Source organism: Crocodylus porosus, unplaced genomic scaffold (assembly GCF_001723895.1).
Source record: "Crocodylus porosus isolate Cpor-Errol unplaced genomic scaffold, CroPor_comp1, whole genome shotgun sequence".
Classification (NCBI taxonomy): Eukaryota; Metazoa; Chordata; order Crocodylia; family Crocodylidae; genus Crocodylus; species Crocodylus porosus.
The window spans coordinates 105384929-105403323 of NW_017728943.1; the positions used below are offsets into that span (position 1 = coordinate 105384929).

General features: G+C 38.5%; 1 protein-coding gene across 17 annotated transcripts in view; it reads right to left on the reverse strand.

The window, feature by feature from the left end:
* Positions 1-18395, reverse strand: part of AFDN (afadin, adherens junction formation factor) — a 129038-nt gene that overhangs the window by 52292 nt on the left and 58351 nt on the right. For 10 of the 17 annotated variants that reach the window (XM_019549929.1, XM_019549932.1, XM_019549938.1 and 7 more), the window contains 7 exons: positions 17340-17545; positions 14598-14618; positions 13709-13854; positions 11109-11197; positions 9010-9275; positions 8054-8197; positions 2678-2876 (listed from right to left, as the gene is read on the reverse strand). In XM_019549929.1, coding sequence (XP_019405474.1) covers positions 2678-2876; positions 8054-8197; positions 9010-9275; positions 11109-11197; positions 13709-13854; positions 14598-14618; positions 17340-17545 — 1071 coding nt within the window. The remainder of the gene's footprint in view (positions 1-2677; positions 2877-8053; positions 8198-9009; positions 9276-11108; positions 11198-13708; positions 13855-14597; positions 14619-17339; positions 17546-18395) is intronic. The other 7 variants (XM_019549937.1, XM_019549931.1, XM_019549945.1 and 4 more) reach the window with 1 other exon arrangement.

Sequence of the window (18395 nt, forward strand, 5' to 3'; positions counted from 1 at the left end):
AGGAAGCGCTACTTCACAGTCAGGGCGGCTAGGATCTGGAACCAACTTCCAAGAGAAGTGGTGCTGGCTCCTATCCTGGGGGTCTTTAAGAGGAGGTTAGGTGTACACCTTGCTGCGGTCGTTTGACCCCAATACTCTTTCCTGCTATGGTAGGGGGTCGGACTAGATGATCTACTCAGGTCCCTTCCGACCCTAGAAGGTATGAAACTATGTGCCCAGAGGCAGTAAGTTCAAGGCCATATCAAGAAGCGCTCACAGTGTAGCCCTGTCAGATTTGAATGAGCCTGTGAATTCCACTAAATTCCTCATTACAAGGACACAAGACAGAAAGGAAGAACGTGAATGGCAGAACATGCGATTTTTGGGATCAGGGATTACATCCCATCACATTTTAAAGTAAACTTCTGTCCAGGGCCATCCAGCAATATTTACTCTCTTTCGTTGAAATGTTTAATTAGGTAACCCCAAACTGATGATTAGAAATATAACTATTCATTTTGCAGCAGTTCCAAGTTTATCAGTAACCAAAATTCTATAGCTTGTCCATCCAAGCATCTCACTGAATGTTGCAAATGTTAGGGACAACATATATAACTAATGATCTTGAACCCCACGCAGAAAATATGGTATTGCTTATACTAACCAAGCAGCAGTTACTTCTGAAAGACTTTGTGGAACAGTGTGTGTGTGTGGTGGGGTGGGGCTGCAAGAGCTGGCAGGACAGCTATCAGCATGGCCACTTAAGAGTTCCTGGCCACTCTCCTGCTCTGGTATACCCCACTACTGCAATGTAAGATATTTCTGGCTCCTGTGTAGATGCACCAGGGCATGTAACTTGCAATCCTTTCTTTGTCCCTAATGGCTTAGGTGTACTAAATTGAGCAAGTCCTTCCCCACCTCCTCAAGAAAAAGTATGTGAAGCAGAGAGGTTAAATGGCTTGTCCAAGATCACAGCAAAACCTGTGGCAAGACTAGAAACAGAACTATTTTTTCTGTCAGACCTGCATTTTTATACATTAAGCATTGTTCCTCTACTCAAGGCCAATGAGAATCCTAGTTATAAGTCAAACTGGAAATCAGTATAAAAAACAAAGCTTAAATGGCTACAATTATGTACAGTAGCTTTTTTCACCTTCACAAAAAAATTCTTTGAAAATTTACATTCCAGATTAGCCTTTAAAAGGGGACTAAATTTTGAAGATATAAACAAAACAAAAAAAAGTAGTTAGGCAAGTTTTCTAGGTACAATACAGCAAAATCCAGAACATTTCTGGTCAAAAGGATTCCATGAGTTAAGACTTTTCCCCCCTCAACACAGGCTAGTATGATTCATTTAACTTTTGAAGAATTCTGTTTTACTAGCAAGTGAAGTTCTTTTAGATGAATGTCATTACTTCAATCCTAAAACAAAAGCATCTGAAACAAGGAATCTCATACTTTTTCCATGAAACTGACCACAACTGACCAGAAAGAATGCCTTGTGCAATTTACATTCTACTGACACTGACCACCTCTCTTTTCCCATCCTTTTAGCATCATGACATCCCTGTGGACACTATAACTGGTTACACAGAAGAACTGATTATGGGAAATGTAAACAGACTTTCAGACACTTCTTAATGCAATTTGGCAGCTGAAGATATGGCTAAAAGGTAATATCATGTGACAACCTGTTCTCCTGGTAAGTGAACTTCTGGGCCTGAGGGATGAACGCAGAAAAATGTGAAGATCCAATCTTCTCTTCTGCTTTGCCTTTTCCTGTTACTAATGTCTGTATTTCATTTCGCCCAAGTACACATGCTTACTTTTTTCTCCTTCCTGCCCACTACCTTGATAATTTTATAGAATATAAATTTCCCAACACTACACCAATTTTGTACTTTTATCATATTTTTACATAATGAACGTTATTTCATATCAAGTAAAAAAGCTTTATTTTTCAGGCTCCAGTGCTTTCCAATACATTCTAAAGGAAGTTTGTAAATATTTTATCATGTTCTCGTCACTCTTTAATAGATACTGACTAAAACATGAGTCGCAATATTCCACATGAAATCAATTAATTATAAAAATGGGCATCCTTCATTCTCTGCCACTGATAATGGTGTAACTATGCACCCCACTACTTCACAGGCACCCCACTATGAGATGCAGGCACATGGTACCAACTTCCTTCCATGTCATTTCTACAATCTTTTCTGCCCTTTTTCATTTCTGCAGTATCAGAAGTGCTAGCACTTTCCAACCAAGAACAGAGGGAATGCTTCACTTCATGTACAATAAGTACAAAAACCTTAATGCATGTGGTTAGTAAATAGTTCTCTGACACTGTAAACTTCAAAACACAGAAAATTCAAGTTCCTTTGGTGACCTACTTGTTATTTTGCTGCTCAGGTATCAACAAGTATATTAATAAAGCTTCTGAAACAGTGTGGAGAGAGCACAGTCAAAACAAAATGCCAATATAAGCACTACAAATTTCCTGCACAGGCAAATTTAAATAGTTACAGAAAAATTTAAATAGGATAATGAAGAAGATTAAAAAATATTGTGAAGAGTGAAGAAAAATAAAAAAGATGTGTAAACACCTCTAAAAAAATATTTCAAGTTCTGTGTTATTGTACTGTACTAGAGAAAGGTAACCCTATTATAATGGTACAACATTAGCAGGACTAACCTCTCTGGCACAGCGGATCTAAAAATTCTTGTAAACCGTTTGGAATGTTTCTGACAACGTCACATGAATAGCCATCTTCTGGCAGAAGAAAAGGCAGCTGTAGATCAGGATCCTCTTCCAGCTGAACTTCTCTGCCATCGCTACGAGCTAGTTCATCAGCTGTATTTTCTGCGACAGCTACTACCTTATCTATAAGCTCCTGGACACAAGACAAAAGGACATTGTTACCGTTAAGACTTCTATCACACTGCTTAAAAGTCTATATACCAAGACATTAAATAGCAGAGTTAAAGCATTTATAAAATTTTTGCACAACCACAACAACCATCATTCTACATCCTATGCACAGATGCACTGTAGGTTACACCTTTATATGTTTATCAAATTTAATGCATCATAATTTTATGCTTTAACTTTGTGAAACATCTCATAATGTTGTCTTTTAAATTAAATTGAATTATGAACACATCTTCTACAAAATTTCTGTAAAGCATCTGCCTGAAAAATGGTAGAGATCATGTAAAGACTATACTAGAAAACTCATCCTCTTTGGGCACCTGTATAAGTGATGTACAACCTTAATTTTGGCACTTTGTTAGACATTAGTAGCAAACTCAGTATCTTTTTATATAAAAGAATTCATCTGTATTTATAGAAAAGAAAGGTGGGAAACTCATAACAGACTATTTACACTTCCTTATTTCAGAACTCTGGTGGCGTGTAAGATCAAACAAAACAATAAAAAAGAAAAATACTAAACCTTGAGGATAAAGTAAATAATTTTCATTTAAAAAAATAGAACTATTTAGCAATATACAGAACAACCTGTTCCACATTTCTTTGGAGGTTCATAGGAAGAAGCCCTCGCCCTGCACATCCTGTGTTCACAAGAGACCATCTTAAATCCTTCCAAAGGTTTTTATTATACCTTTGTAGAATGAGGCAAAGTAGAATGAGAGGCTGTCACACTACCCAGTAACACTTCTTAAGACATTTATACTTTCCAAATGATGCAAACTCTTACTTCAAATATATATTTTTGAAGGAAACCACAGAAGATAAGTTTACGCAGAATATAAAATATTAGATTCTAAAATTAGAAGAGTCATCTAATATGATAGAATCTAGCATTTTTGTGAGATTTAACTATTTTAATCTTAAACAAAGCAACAAAAATCTAAATATTTCTATCCCCATGTTGGCTGCCTTAAGATTGTCAAACACATCACAGGGATGTAACATGGATGTGCTGAATATCCTGAAGGGACTGGGAAGTGTCCAAGTATTAAGTAGTAAGGAGTGATTGTAAATACTCTCTATACTTCCTCAATCAAGTTAACTTCCTAAGTAACTTGAAAGATGACAAGATAGTCAAAGAAGGTAGAGAACAGATTAAAATGTACCAACATGCAAGAGAAAAAAAAAACAACCTTGGTTGTGGGAATTCATGTGACAGGGGGCCATCCCAGAGCCAAGTCTCACATTGGCCCGCCCATATGTTTATGTAGAGCAGTCCGCCTAGTCTTTCCTGCCACAACTTGCTAGTTAAATAAACCGGTGGTAAATGCAGGAGGCTGTCCACTGTATGCCCTGATGCCCAGGGACACTATCCACAGCTCTACCATCCCTACACTGTGGCCCATGCCTCGCAAATGGCATCAGAACAAATTCTTACACTTTGACCCTAACTTGGTCTTTCAGTGCGTGAGGACATACTGGGGTCTCCCTCTGATCCAATCATGCAGCCTCAACATGCCTGAGGACTTACTGGGGTCGTGACTTGACCGGACTCCCTGGCTGAGCCACACACTTGGCCTCCGGCTCAGTTGTGGCCTCAGGCATCCATAGACTAACGTTGGCCTGTCCAGCCCCTACCTGGGGCTTCAACTCATGCCCTACAACTGGGGCCTTCCAACTATGCCCTCTCACTTGGGCCTTCACTGTACCACTGATGTTATTACTGGGGGGTTGGGCCATGTGCTGCCCTTCATAGATTCATAGATGCTAGGGTCAGAAGGGACCTCAGTAGGTCATTGAGTCTGAACCTCTGCCCTTGCACAGAAAAGAGCGCTGGGGTCACACGACCCCAGCTAGTTGCTTGTCCATTCTCCTCTTGAAGACCCCCAAGGTAGGGGAGAGCACCACCTCCATTGGAAGCCCATTCCAGTCTGGAAACCCTTAACGTGAAGAGGTTCTTTCTAATGTCCAACCTAAATCTGCTCTCCATCAATCTGTGACCATTGTTCCTAGCTACTCCAGGGGGTGACCTAGTAAACAGAGCATCTCTTATTCCCTGCTGCCCCCCCCGATGAATTTACAGGCAGCTACAAGATCACCTCTCAGCCTTCTCTTGCGAAGGCTGAAGAGATCTAGGTTCCTCAGTCTCTCCTCATAAGGCCTTGCCTGCAGAACTCTGACCGTATGAGTGGCCTTCCTCTGAACCCTCTCAAGATTCTCCACATCCCTTCTGAAGTGTGGCACCCAAAACTGGATGCAGTACTCCAACCGCAGCCTGACCACTGCTGCACAGAGGGGAAGCATCACCTCCCCAGACCTGTTTGTCATGCATCTGCTAATGCATAATAAACCGTGGTTAGCCTTGTTGATCACTTTGTCACACTGATGACTGTTGTTCATCTTGGAGTCAGCTGTGACTCCAAGATCCCTTTCCACTGCTGTGGTGCTGAGGTCATTCCCCAGCCTGTAAATCTGTCTATGGTTCTTTTTGCCCAGGTGCAGCACTTGGCACTTGTCTTCGTTGAACTGAATCCTATTTCGTTCTGCCCATTTTTCCAACTTGTCCAGATCCACCTGGATCCGTTCCCTACCCCCTGGTATGTTAACTTTGCCCCATAATTTGGTATCATCTGTGAACTTGGACAGGGTGCTCTCCATGCCGTCATCGAAGTCACCAATGAAGACACTGAATAGCACTGGTCCAAGGACTGAGTCTTCCAGGACTGCCCACATCTTTCCACGTCCATATCAATGCGCTCACCACCACTCTCTGGGTGCAACCTCTAAGCCAATTTGCCACCCACCTGATGATATAATTTATGAGAACAGAATAAGATACCATATTGAAGACCTTCTTTAAGTCTAGGTAGATGACATCTACCTCAATTCCTGTGTCTAAGCATTTTGTGAACTGGTCATAAAAAGAAACAAGGTTAGTCAGGTAAGATCTACCTGCAGTGAATCTGTGCTGATTTCCTTTCAGCATTATTTCCCCTGCTGGGCTCCCAAAAATGTAATCCTTAATGATTTTTTCCAGAGTTTTCCCAAAGATAGAGGTGAGACTAGCTGGCCTTACAGTTTCCCGGTTCTTCCCTCTTCCCCTTGTTGAAAATAGGGACCATATTGGCCCTTTTTCAGGCCGTCCCTTCATCCCTACTCAGCACCTGAATTACACACAGTCCTTTGGGTCGTTAAGACTCCCCCTATTCTGTGCAGGCCACCTCTGCTCTCATGACCTCTCCCTAGGGCTACGCTACTGCCCCCTCTCTGGGGCCACACAACTGCCCACTCTCTCTGGGCCAAACAACTGCCCCCTCCCTGGCCCTCTTACCCACAATGTTGTGGGGGCTGGGTTTACTGAGGCACCCCTACCTGCCTTTCACTGGGGAGGTTAGAGGTCCTGGTATTTGAATGACACTGCCCTGCCACAGGCAGCCCCTCCAGGTCTCCCTAGCCCCAGCAGGGTGCAATTTTAGGTCATGCCCAGGACCAGGAGCCTCCTGCCATCCCCATAGCTCCTGCCCTTACCTCCAAGTTGTTCCAGGAGCAGTAACTCAGCTGGGTGATGTTACTTCCCCAGAAGCTGGCACCAAACTGCTGCCTCTGCCTGCCTGGCCTAAGTTTCAAAATGGCTGCCTTAATCAAGCACCTGCCGGCTGCCTGTTCCAGCCCTTAAAGTGGCATGCACCAAAGGTGCACTGCCACAACATGTTATTCTGCGATTAGATGGTTCAGAGAAGAAATTTGTATAAAGCTGTATGTTCTCAGGACACTTTTGGATTTGCATACCTTGGAATTTATCCCCTATGTCAGTTAGACTGACTAACCAACTGACAAAAATAAATGCTATTTTGTTTTTGTTTTCTTTTACTCACCATGTAGAGCAAGGTACAGACCAGTAATTAGTCTTGTTAGTCTAAAGTTAGGTAGAAGGCAGGGCAGGGTGGCACCTTACAAGCTAAGTTTACAGAGCCCGATTCAAGTAGACTATAACCTACAAAATACCACTATGTAGTAGCTATGGGCAAATACTGACTAATCATTAAAATAATGACTGAAAGCCAAGAAATAGACAGATTCTACGGATATTAATTTGATCAATATTTCTTTGAAGAACCTAACAGCACATGAATTAATAAAAAATGATAGAATCTGGTCAATAAATATGCAGTTTAAGTTATGTTCTTTAGTTAACGCAAGTCTGGGAAATTGCACTTATTTCCAACATTAAGGCATAGTCACAAACATTCAAAATCAGTATGTTACACTGAAGTCACTTCTAGCCCGTTACATTTCTAAGCTATGAAAATTTCAGAGAAGGAATGCTACTACTGTATCATATTTACTCAAATCTAAGAAACCTTCCCCATTAGATTCTGTATATGGAAAAATGATAAAATTTGTTATAATTTCCAGAGTAAAAGCCACAGCAGTTGTCTGCCCCCTCCCCCTGCTCCGTACTTGAATCTAAGACAAAGGGGCTTTCCCTCCACCCCCATGCTGACTGGGGGGGAGGGGGCAACCTCATCTAAGAATCAAGTAAATATAGTAAATAAGAGACACTTGCAAAAGCACACTAAATACATGCACTGATACTATTAAAGTGTTTAGATTACTGAAATACTGTCTAAAATGTAACTCATTAAAATCTGTAAAACCTTCAGATGTGGAGAAAGCTATCCTGCGATTTATCATTTGTTCTTTAAGCTCTTAATGTTCTCATCCAAATCCATCTGTAGTTTTGCACAGGCAGAAAAATTGTTCTTGGCAAAAGCCAGTAAAACTTCTTTACAGGCAAGATTTAGAATACTAGATGTTTTTAAAGTAAAGTAACTGCATAGCTTCAACCTTAAAAACATGAAATAGGATAGAAAAGTTGAAACTATGCATCAATTTGCTTACCTGAAGATGTCGCCAACACCAGCTTTAAAGTAATGACTCATAACATTTTGCACAAAATCACTGAAGTTAAATATTTGATCAACTTTCATTTCTTTTCCATAATAAAGACTGTAATGCCAGTTATTTAATGCCATTACTACAACTATAAATTCAAAGAACAATTGCATTTTTTGTAGTGGCTAATGTTCTTCAGCTAGGATATGTTGAAGAACCCAGTAAATGTAGAGAGAGACTTACTGTTGGGATAAATGGTTCATCTGAAGCACAGTGATAATTCTGCAACAGTGCTTGTAACTGTAGGGAATTCAACTTAAAGCAGGTACTGTTAATATGTGGAATGTCATCATGTGAGTACTTATCCATGGTTAGCAGTGTAGTAGCCTGAAAAAGGAATAGGGAAATTAAATTGTAATTTGAGAAGGAAATGGAAATTTAGCCCTTACATATTTCATAATTTATCTCGATCAACAGAGAAAAGTGAGAGAAAGTCATGCAGCAAGTAGCAGAATTGTTGTTAAAGAATAATGGCTGCCTGCAGATGTTAACGCCCCCCCCCCCCCCAAAAAAAAACACCCCACGCTTTACCAGAAGCAGCAGCATGCTACTTTGACCTCGCTCTGCAGCATCTGCAGAGATTGGGTGCTTCAGCAGGGCTTTTTGACACTTTTACCTATAGTGGAGTCAATCAGCTATTAGATAAAAGCACCAAAAGTGCCCCACTAAAGCACCTGATCTATAAAAGCACTGGGCAAACTGGGTCCAACTAAAATGCTGCCTCTTCTGGGCATGCACTGGGAGCATACAGAACTTCAAGTACTGGTTTTTATTATTTTTTTTTAAAGTCTGCAAGCAGCCACTATGGTTATCAAGACCAATACAGTGGCTCAATATGGGTATCAAAGGAATACTATGCGAGGAAGACTTAATTTTTCAACTACTTGTCTATACGTTCAACGAAGATATACTTGACGTTTTAGGCAGAAACAGAGTTATTTCTCTTGGCAAAAGCACATCAAGATATTATCATATTTTTTCAATAACTGGTGCAGTAATAGATCAGAAAGTTTTATCTCTATATACTGATCCAGTATTTCAGAAGAGATTTACATTATTATAGTGCCCAATGTGCTGTGTTCGGGAGGGGGGTGCTAACTAGGAGTATGTCTCTCAGAGGCAAGGATCAGAATGCTTACCTGCACTATCCTGCTTAGGTGACAATCAGCAGCCAGTTCTAGGCCCTGCTTTTCCGCCCAGGCCTCAATATGGCCCAACTGCTGGCGAATGATGGCTCCCCAGTAATGCGAGCACAATCCTGAATCTGGATCAGTAACAAGTCTATTAAAAAGCCACATGTTGATAAAATGAAACAGCTGGGAGAAGAGTTGTATAGTTAGCGCAGCATTCACTCTACATCGTCGCAACAGGGACATAGCTCCAGTTAACGTATGCAAGACATCATCTACAGAGACAAAGCACAAAATGAATTACATTTACATAATGAAGTATGCAATTAGTGTTCATGCTTTAAACAACTGTAGGCTGAGACATCTAACCTGATTTAACTGATATTAGAGTACTACTGCGTGAATCATGAAAGTCCTAGTACTGTTCATGTTTATTCTGCAGAACGAACCAGTGAGTAGGCATCATGCCTTAGAGTTCAGGACCAGTTTAATAACCAAAAGCTTCATTTAAATAGGATATTTTAAAAGTAAAAAATTGAATCTATATACAAAAGTTGCAGCATGCAGGTTTACTAACCAATTAACTATACTTTGGAGATGCAGACCACGTTTTTCCTTTGTATACATGTATTTTGTGTTCTAAAATTTTAATTCATATAAAAGTAAGAATCCTTAAGTTAGAGACCCATGGCATACCTTATACTTTAAATTATCCATACTATTGGTAAGTAGTAAGCATACTAGCAGAAAAAAGACAGTTCAATCATTTGATTCCCTCCTTCTCACAGAACATAATCAAAGACAACAGGCTATTATATTGATATTATATATCAATGTATAAAGCTGTTATAAACTGTTTTATACATCCATATTATTATCCCCTTTTACCAACTACTTTTCTGAAACTCTGCATAATAGACACTCCACACTCTCCTTCTGCTAATTAATTTAAGCAGATAACCAAAATATTCTCCTTGGAAACTGCTTTATAGGTAAGTTTAATATTTGTAGAACACAACTGCAGAGGAAAAAACACTGTCACTGATGCTCAAGCCTTATTTGATAACTTAAAGGCATTACTATAAATTTTCATTTAACAAATAAGTAATGTTACTTGCATCTTCACTTGGAAAATTGTGTTGTACTTTCAAGTAGCTAAAAAGGTAACTATAAATGTGCCATCATCACTAGAAACGATTGTGTATGGCTGACTGCTTAGTGCAGGCTTATTGTTACCTACTAAATTTTGCATGAATGTGAATCTCACAAACTAAGGTTGTCAGTTGAGATCACATTATATTTTTAATAAAATCAGCACTATTGTTTGCATATAATACTGAAAAGACAATGACTTTTTTGCATATAATTTTAGGATAACTTGTCAGCTAAAGGTTATAAAAAAGATTAAAGCTTTTAAATATATAAAAAAGATGGCTTTCACATTGGAACAAGCTTTTATATTTATTAAACAGAACCCTTTCCTTAGGTCCTCAGTTTTCTTCATATTTACTGTTCTGTAAAAGATGTCCTTTTTTAATTAATAGCTTTCTCCTGCATAGCCCATTTTCCTTTTCCTGCTATATCCAACAATTTGATCATAATGCTACATTTCTCCCTAATCAGAGGATCCTGCTGGGGCCTGGCCACGCCCCCCTCAGCTCAGCTATGTGCAAGGGAAGGGACAGTCGCTTTAGCATCCCCCGGCTTCTAGCCTGAGCCACTGCAGGCATGTGTCTGCATTTCTGGGATGTCTGTCTGGTTACAAAACTGATTTAGCCTAGCCAGGTTAGACTAACCTGCAAAGACTGATCAATTCCAGCTGAGGCTTTTTGAATACTGTTCCTAGCCAGAAAGATATAACAAATTTATAGTAACTTCTATATCAGTTCTTCCCAAGTCATTGGGTTTATGCAAGTTTCTATTTTAAAAGAATATTTTCCTTCCATTTAAAGCCTACTCTATTATCTAGATAGAGTATATTCACACATAACTCTTAGGCATTAGTGACAGTAACTAAATCTTACATCAACAACAAAAAAAGACATTTAATTAATCCATTACAAGGTGTACAGAGCCTGATTTAGTGGAAAGAAAAAAAGGATTCTAACCTATTTTAGGCCTTTGAGGATTATTTTCATCATCAAGGAATGCAGGCATGTAGTTGTTAAGCTCTGACTGAAGACAGTGAACCAGGTATCTGAAAACATCCACAATTTTGCAATTCCGTAAATGTTAACCATATGTATTATTCTGTACACTTTCAAAGTCTAAAAGATCTTGATATACCATTATAGGATTCCTAAAATCACAAAACTTAAGCTTACAGCTATACCAGAAACAAATGACATTTTTTTCCAAAGGATTCAGTCTGACCAATAATCCTACATCTTCTCTAGAAACCTTGCAAAAAAAGGAATCAGCTCAGCAAGCATGTAGAAAATGCGTTGGTCATCTAAAAACAAAACTTTTACATAGTCCCATATGTAATATAATAAATTAGGAGCCTAAAGAAAGGTTTCCAAGTCTTAAACGACCTTTTAAGACCTATAAAAAACTCTTTGAGAAAAAAATGGAGAGACTGAAATAACAACCCGGAACTTGAAACAGTTAGCTTAACTTCATGGAACATAACAGGAGCTATATGGAATTATTTAAAAATCAAATAAACAGAAATTAGGGTTTCAATGCCTTCATTTTACAGTAATGGAAAAGTAAAGTCTACGGTATTACGGCACTGCTATCTCAAAATAATAGCCCAATTAAAATAGATGAGTGCATCATACAACAATCAAGCTCCTGAACCATTTATTGGTGGAAAAGGAATCAATGGTTAGGGTTATAATAAGGGACCTAACTAAATCATAGTGAAAATTTGAAGCACAGCAACACCTTTAATTTCACTCTTTTCACCACACCCCTCACCCCCGCCCTCCTGTTTACACCCCTCCTGCTAAGTGGCCAAAAGGCAAAAACTACAGCATAACGGCCACTCAACGGGCAGGGGGGAAGAAGAGGGTAAAAGGGCGAGATTAAAGGTACCAATGCACCACAAACTTCCACCAGGAATTAGGTAGGTTCTTAGTTATAATGAAACCGTAATATAGCGTAATATCTTGGGGTAAGGATGCACACTTCTTTCCTAGTTTTGAAAACCCAGTCTATTCCTAAACAAAGAAACTGCATGGACCTGCCTAGCTTTGAATATGTTATTAATGTTGACAGAAAACGGAGGTTTGTACAGTTAAGGTGGAAAATTTTTCCCCTGTCCAAAAGGTGCATCTTTGCAACTTCCATTTATGCCAATTACACAGTAGCAAGAAATGTTCATGTTTCCTTCCTAAAGTGCTTTGTTATGGTCCTGTTGCTAAGTGTTTGGCTATTTTCTCTTTGAGGCAAATTGCCAGTACTACAATCTAAGAAGCATTTCCTTATCTTAACCTCAAAGATGCAACTTTGTTCAAAAACAATTAGATCACTTATTTCTGTTGAAATCTGTACTAACTACAACATGTATCACATCTTAATTTGAGGAAGTTTTCCTTCAAAGTACTTCCATGCACACCTTATTCGAACAGAACGCCCAGAGAGAAAGGATGCACCTTTTGAATTCTTATGCCCAAATGATCTGGACAACAGAACTCATTTTTTTCATACACGAGCGCTTGCTCTTACTGAACCCCCTACAACTTTAGACACCACTCAAAATTATATTTTATGCATAAATTGTTGATTAATAACCCCATTATACATGAATCATAGCATTTGCATCAAAGATGTTCTAAACAGCTCCAAAAACACTTTTAGGTTACAGATAAAACAAATGCATACAGAACATCTGACTAATCACTACACACAATTATATATATTTAACAAATATATCCAGGATATACAAGCTGATTTAAACAAGTATATCAAGGAGCCAATCACACCCAGAAGGTAAGAACCCTGAATGTGCTGAACAAGGAACAGGAATAATGCATTGGTGAGGCCTCACCTGGAGTAATGCATCCAATTTTGGGAACCACACCTTAAGAAATACATGGACAGGGGAGAGCACCAAAATTTTAGAAGCCTGGAAAGCTTGATTTAAGAGGAAAGTCTGAAAGAACTAAGGTAATTTTGTCTGGCAAATGGAACAGTGTGTGAGGGGTGGGGGGAGGGGAGTGTTGGTAACAGTTCAAATAGCTGAAGGGTGATTATAGAAAAAGCTAGATATAGGCTTTTCTCTGCTGCTGCAGGTGTAGAAGCAATGGCCTCAGACTAGCAGCAGAGCAGGTTTAGGTTGGAAATTAGAAGGAACTTTTGGACTACGAGGGGTATATAAAGCATTGAAACAGGCATGCTAGAGAAGTTGTAGAATCTCCATCCCTGGATCTTTTGAGAAGCAGGTTGGCCAGATACTTTTCAGGGACTGTTTACCCAGAAATGATCCTGCCATGATGGACCTAATGCCCTGGTGTGGTGCCTTCTAGTCCTGCTTTCCTGTGATCCTATGAAAAATTGATGCAGAGCAAAATCTTAGCAGAGTCCAAAGGATCCTTAATGATGTGACTAGCCAAAGCAATGGAAATCTCATCCACTCATAGGATATGGGGCCCATTTTACAAAATGTAACAAAAATGTGTAGCACTTTTCAGGAATGTCGAAATAATGCTTAGTACTTGAGTATGGGAAATTTATAAAAGATACATAAGTTCAGTGCCCTTACTTGAAAGCCATTTGAACCAAATGTGCCAAAACATCTTGTGCATCTAAAGTAATTCGGCTGAGATCTCGGTCTTGCTTTATAAAATTGAGCAGCTCAGATGCATTTGCCATCCAGAAGGCAAGTGCCCCAGCAATATTCTTTTGCTTCTGTAGGTAAAGAAAAGAAGCAAACAATACATAGAAGTACCTTTTTGATCAGATATTTCAGTTTAAAAAGGCTCCACAGATAGACCAGTACCTTTCCCATTTCACCAAACGTACCTCAGATACCAGATATTCGCAAAATGTTTTGGTGTATAGAATAGTGCAACTATGCAAACTGATACGTTAAGTTTTTTTAATATTTAAAAGTATGTACAGATTCCGTCCCAACTGGCATTAGTTGAAAGAGAAAAAATGGCATTAGCGTCTAGTTATGCAGTGCCAAAAGCTCAGCTGTATGCATTATCTGGTAATCTGCGTGTGCACAAGCACATATTTACTATGACCCACTGCCACCCTGATACTGCTAGTCACTGGCTTTGACACCAGGCACCTCAGTATCAAAGTACTGATCTATCTCACCAGCTCCCGACCACAAATGCTAGGCCAGGCAACCTCAGATGAGATCCAAAGAATAGGAACCGCAAACAAAAGAAAAAAATAAAAGGGAAGAAAAAGAACTTTGGTCATTTCATATCCACATTGAAGTGCGTTAAGCAGAAATTATGGAATGCCGATAAAAGTTGCACAGTCAAAAAAGGATTTTAGTACTGCATGTTCCAGTTGCTGAATGAGTGTTATGAACTGTTCAGTCCAGCTGTTTGAGTATTGTTTTTTGACATGGAAGCAGCATGAGAAACTGAGCTAAGCCAACATAGCTAGGATCAGTTCCCAGCAGGATGTCCTACCTGATCAACCTGGTCTACCTCCTGGAGAAAAACGGACGAAGGAAATCAAACAGAATAGAAGAAAGAAACTTGTGAACAATCATGGTAGGTTTAGAAATCAAACACTAATATGAAGGTACAAACACATATGTGCACTGTTACACCTAAATGAATTTTATCAGAGGCTGCAATACAATTGAGACAACTTAAAAAAAAAAGGAACATTTTAGGTGAACCCAGTAGCATGACGACAAGGAACTGAATCGCCTTGTTAATGGGTAATAATTAATTCAAGGAATGCCCTCAAATATTTAACATCACAGGCTGTTGGCTAATCCAGAGTCAGTGTACCACAGGAATCCTGCAGGGCATTCTCCAAGCCATTCTGGAGCTGCATACACTGTAAGGCAGCATGAATACTAATTTGAGAGCCTTACTTGCCCATACTACCACAACAAAGACCATGTACAAACACAAACAGGGACAAAAGGAAAATTAAAAAATAAAATATAAAATACAAGGCCAAGACAAATTTATACATAGCTTTTGATTGAAAACACAATGAAAACAAGTTAAATACTACACACAACTTGACTGCAACATACAAACTACACTAAGAGTGAAAAAGCAAAAGGTAAAATGTAGAAGTGTCTAGTATCTAGTAATATGACTTATCAATTAAGAGCAGACTCTAGCTTCCTTATTTTCTATTTGTACTCAGAACGCTCAAATGTGAGACGTCATCTGACACCGCTAGTTCTAACTCTTCATTTAAAAGTTCCACTGGAAACCAACTCTCCTCTAAGTACCCTGAATTGACTTAAGACCATAATTATTGGCTACAACGGTGATATTCCCTCTAAAAGTAGAGGCCAGAAAACTTTGAGGGACAGCAAAACTACAGAGTTTAAAAATCAAACAACTATAAAACCAAATTTCCATACAAGAAATAAAGTATACTAGTATAATGCTATTCCACTATTTTATTTCATTAACTAACTTTTCTACCACATGGAAGCCTAATCTTCTGTACTATTTATATTCACTAACACAAAAGCTGAAAATATTTCACATAATTTAATTTGAGAGAGTAGTTTTTAGGCATTTCATTAGAAGTATTAAATCTCCTTATAAACCTGACAGATAAAAACCAAAATAGACAATCTCCCCTTCTTTCTGGAGATAGAATCTTACATGTTCTCTTCTACCTTGTCCACCTGCTCCATGTCACTAGCTTGTTTAGATCTCTTGACACTGTGCTCATCATCTATCTTTTTCCTCCTTGATGTCTCCCTTTCTGTCTTCCTTTCTCCAATATGCTAGCCTTGCCTATCCTAAAAATCCCCCTCTTGATCCTCAAATAAGTCTCCAGCTACCATCTCATCTCCCTGATCACCAAATAGGATGTCTACAATCACTATTTGGTGTTATCCTGCAGCTCATCTTGCCTTGCCTCAAAAATCAACTTCCTCTTTTGCATTACCTCAAGTGGCTTTCAGAATTTAAGTGACCTTCTGTCAAAAGCTCATCCATCACTAGCATATGCCAGTCTTGCCCCGCTCCTTTACCTATCATTACCTATCAACTGCCAGTAATGAAAGCTGGTTTACCACAATCACATTTTTCTCATGCTGACCAGTGATATTCAATCAGCTAATTCTGCCCATCTGTTTGTTTTTCAAATTGACCTGTTTTCTGAAATTTTTGCACAGATTTCAAAATTTTGAACCAGGAGTTGTCTCTTTGTTGTATGTTTGTACAGTGCCTAGCACAATGGGCCCTGGCCCCAAGGACTTACTCTAATAGGCATAAATAATACATTTAAGTAGAAAATGAACATGAACTTTGGCTTTTTTTATTTTTAACTAATCTGAAAGAAAGTGTATGCAAACATATTTTATATACTATAAAGAAGCATTTTAACAATTCTGCCTAGAAAACATCTGCAATAAGATAGAGCAAACAGTAATAATAGATTAAATATATCATAACTTTATTTTTCAGGATATTTGTTAAATAATGCAACAGAAGCATATTTTAACAAGAGCTAAGAAGTACCTGGCATTCCCTTTTAAAGTTCATAGTCAATACTACAACTTGACCCTATATTCACTGTACAACCACAACTCCCGTATGTTTAAAGCAAGCAGGACTTGGCTTTATGTTAGTATATACTAACTTATCTTGACCTTAAACTTTCCTCCCTCTATACATGACTGACATGTATATCAACTTGGATCAGAAAAAAAATTAACCTGAACACTACCGTAGGTTTCCATTAGATGCACAGAATCAAAAAAGTGGGGGGAAAAAACCACATTTTAAAAAATGGTTTTCTAGACAATTCACTGGTCAACGTAAATGCCTGTTTTATTAGGCCTTATTTAAAATGCAACTGCAGTTTACATCAGAATTTCTCATAGAAAAGTAGTAATTCATAAAAATAAATTTGTGCTATGGGAATAGTGGATCAGTCATGATGCAAGATATAGAAATAAACCTTCTTTTCCTAACACAGGTCATCAGCAAGCCTGCAATTTTTTTCCCTCCAGGAGAAAAATAGCTTACTCTCTCACATCATATTTCTCATTTGCAAGGAAAATATTTCACCAATATAAATGCAAATAACAAGCTGATATTTGACAATATTCTAAGTGAAAAGCTAAAAAAATCTTAAATTGAAATTACAATCTTCAAGATATAATTACTGACAAATTTTCTTTGCAAATGTTACTTTTTTTGTCTTTGCAGATTGAAACTCACCTGGATAACTCCTTCCATCATGCTCACCATCTTGTTGACTATTGCAATGACTTTGTGAGTGCGCTCAGTAGGAGTGATGTCAGGTCTGTACTGGCTTGACAATACATACCGACAAGTCATGTACAAAACGTAAGTAGGAGATAGTTTAAAATGAACTGTTGAACTATTGGTATAATTTATAATGGCAGATAAGAAGGCATCTTCAGCTGTGGAAACAAATGACACACCAAAAAATCATCCCGCAATAAAAAGAAAAATGAAAAACAGCTTCATAATACAATGAAACAAGGATTATGGAAGGGGGGAAAGAAAGAGGGCATTGTATGCTCTTTTATTCAGCTAATATGCTGCTAATTGTCTCATTTATACATTGCAGCTACTGAAATGTCACAATACGGCATTTGGATATAAAACAAGATATGGACAATATTATCTCTCATTTATTTATATGTTGCCTGCCCTAGAAACAGGTGGGTTTTTTTTTAAAAAACAAAAACAAAAACAAGATTTCACTTTTCTACCCTACCCCCTCCAAAAGCCATTGTTAAAACCCATTTAGATTCAGCTGAAAGTTTTCCTGCACAAACTCTCCTATTCAGTTTTCAAATATTGAGGCTTCACACAATACAATTGGTTAGCTAAGAAACACATGATGAGTCTTAACCAAGAGAGTCTACAAGCTATAGCAGAACAATGAAGTCCAAGGTTATCCAAATTTAAGTTTTACATGATAATCTTTATGGGCACTTTAAATGCATTGGGCTTTTGACAGAAGTCTAATATAATATTCGACACATGAAGAATTCATATGGGATGGACGCTAACTACGTTTGGCATTCTTTGTCTCCAAATACCCAGTTAGAGGCATAGTTGCTAATGGTGCAAAAGACCGCGTCCATCCCATATAAATTCTTCATGTGTCGAATATTATATTAGACTTTTGTCAAAAGCCCAATGCATTTAAAGTGCCTATCCCTAGTACCTTAACCATTTTCTTTCCCCCACCCCCACCAGCCATATTGGAAAAATAAACATTGATTTTCACTTTCAACCTGC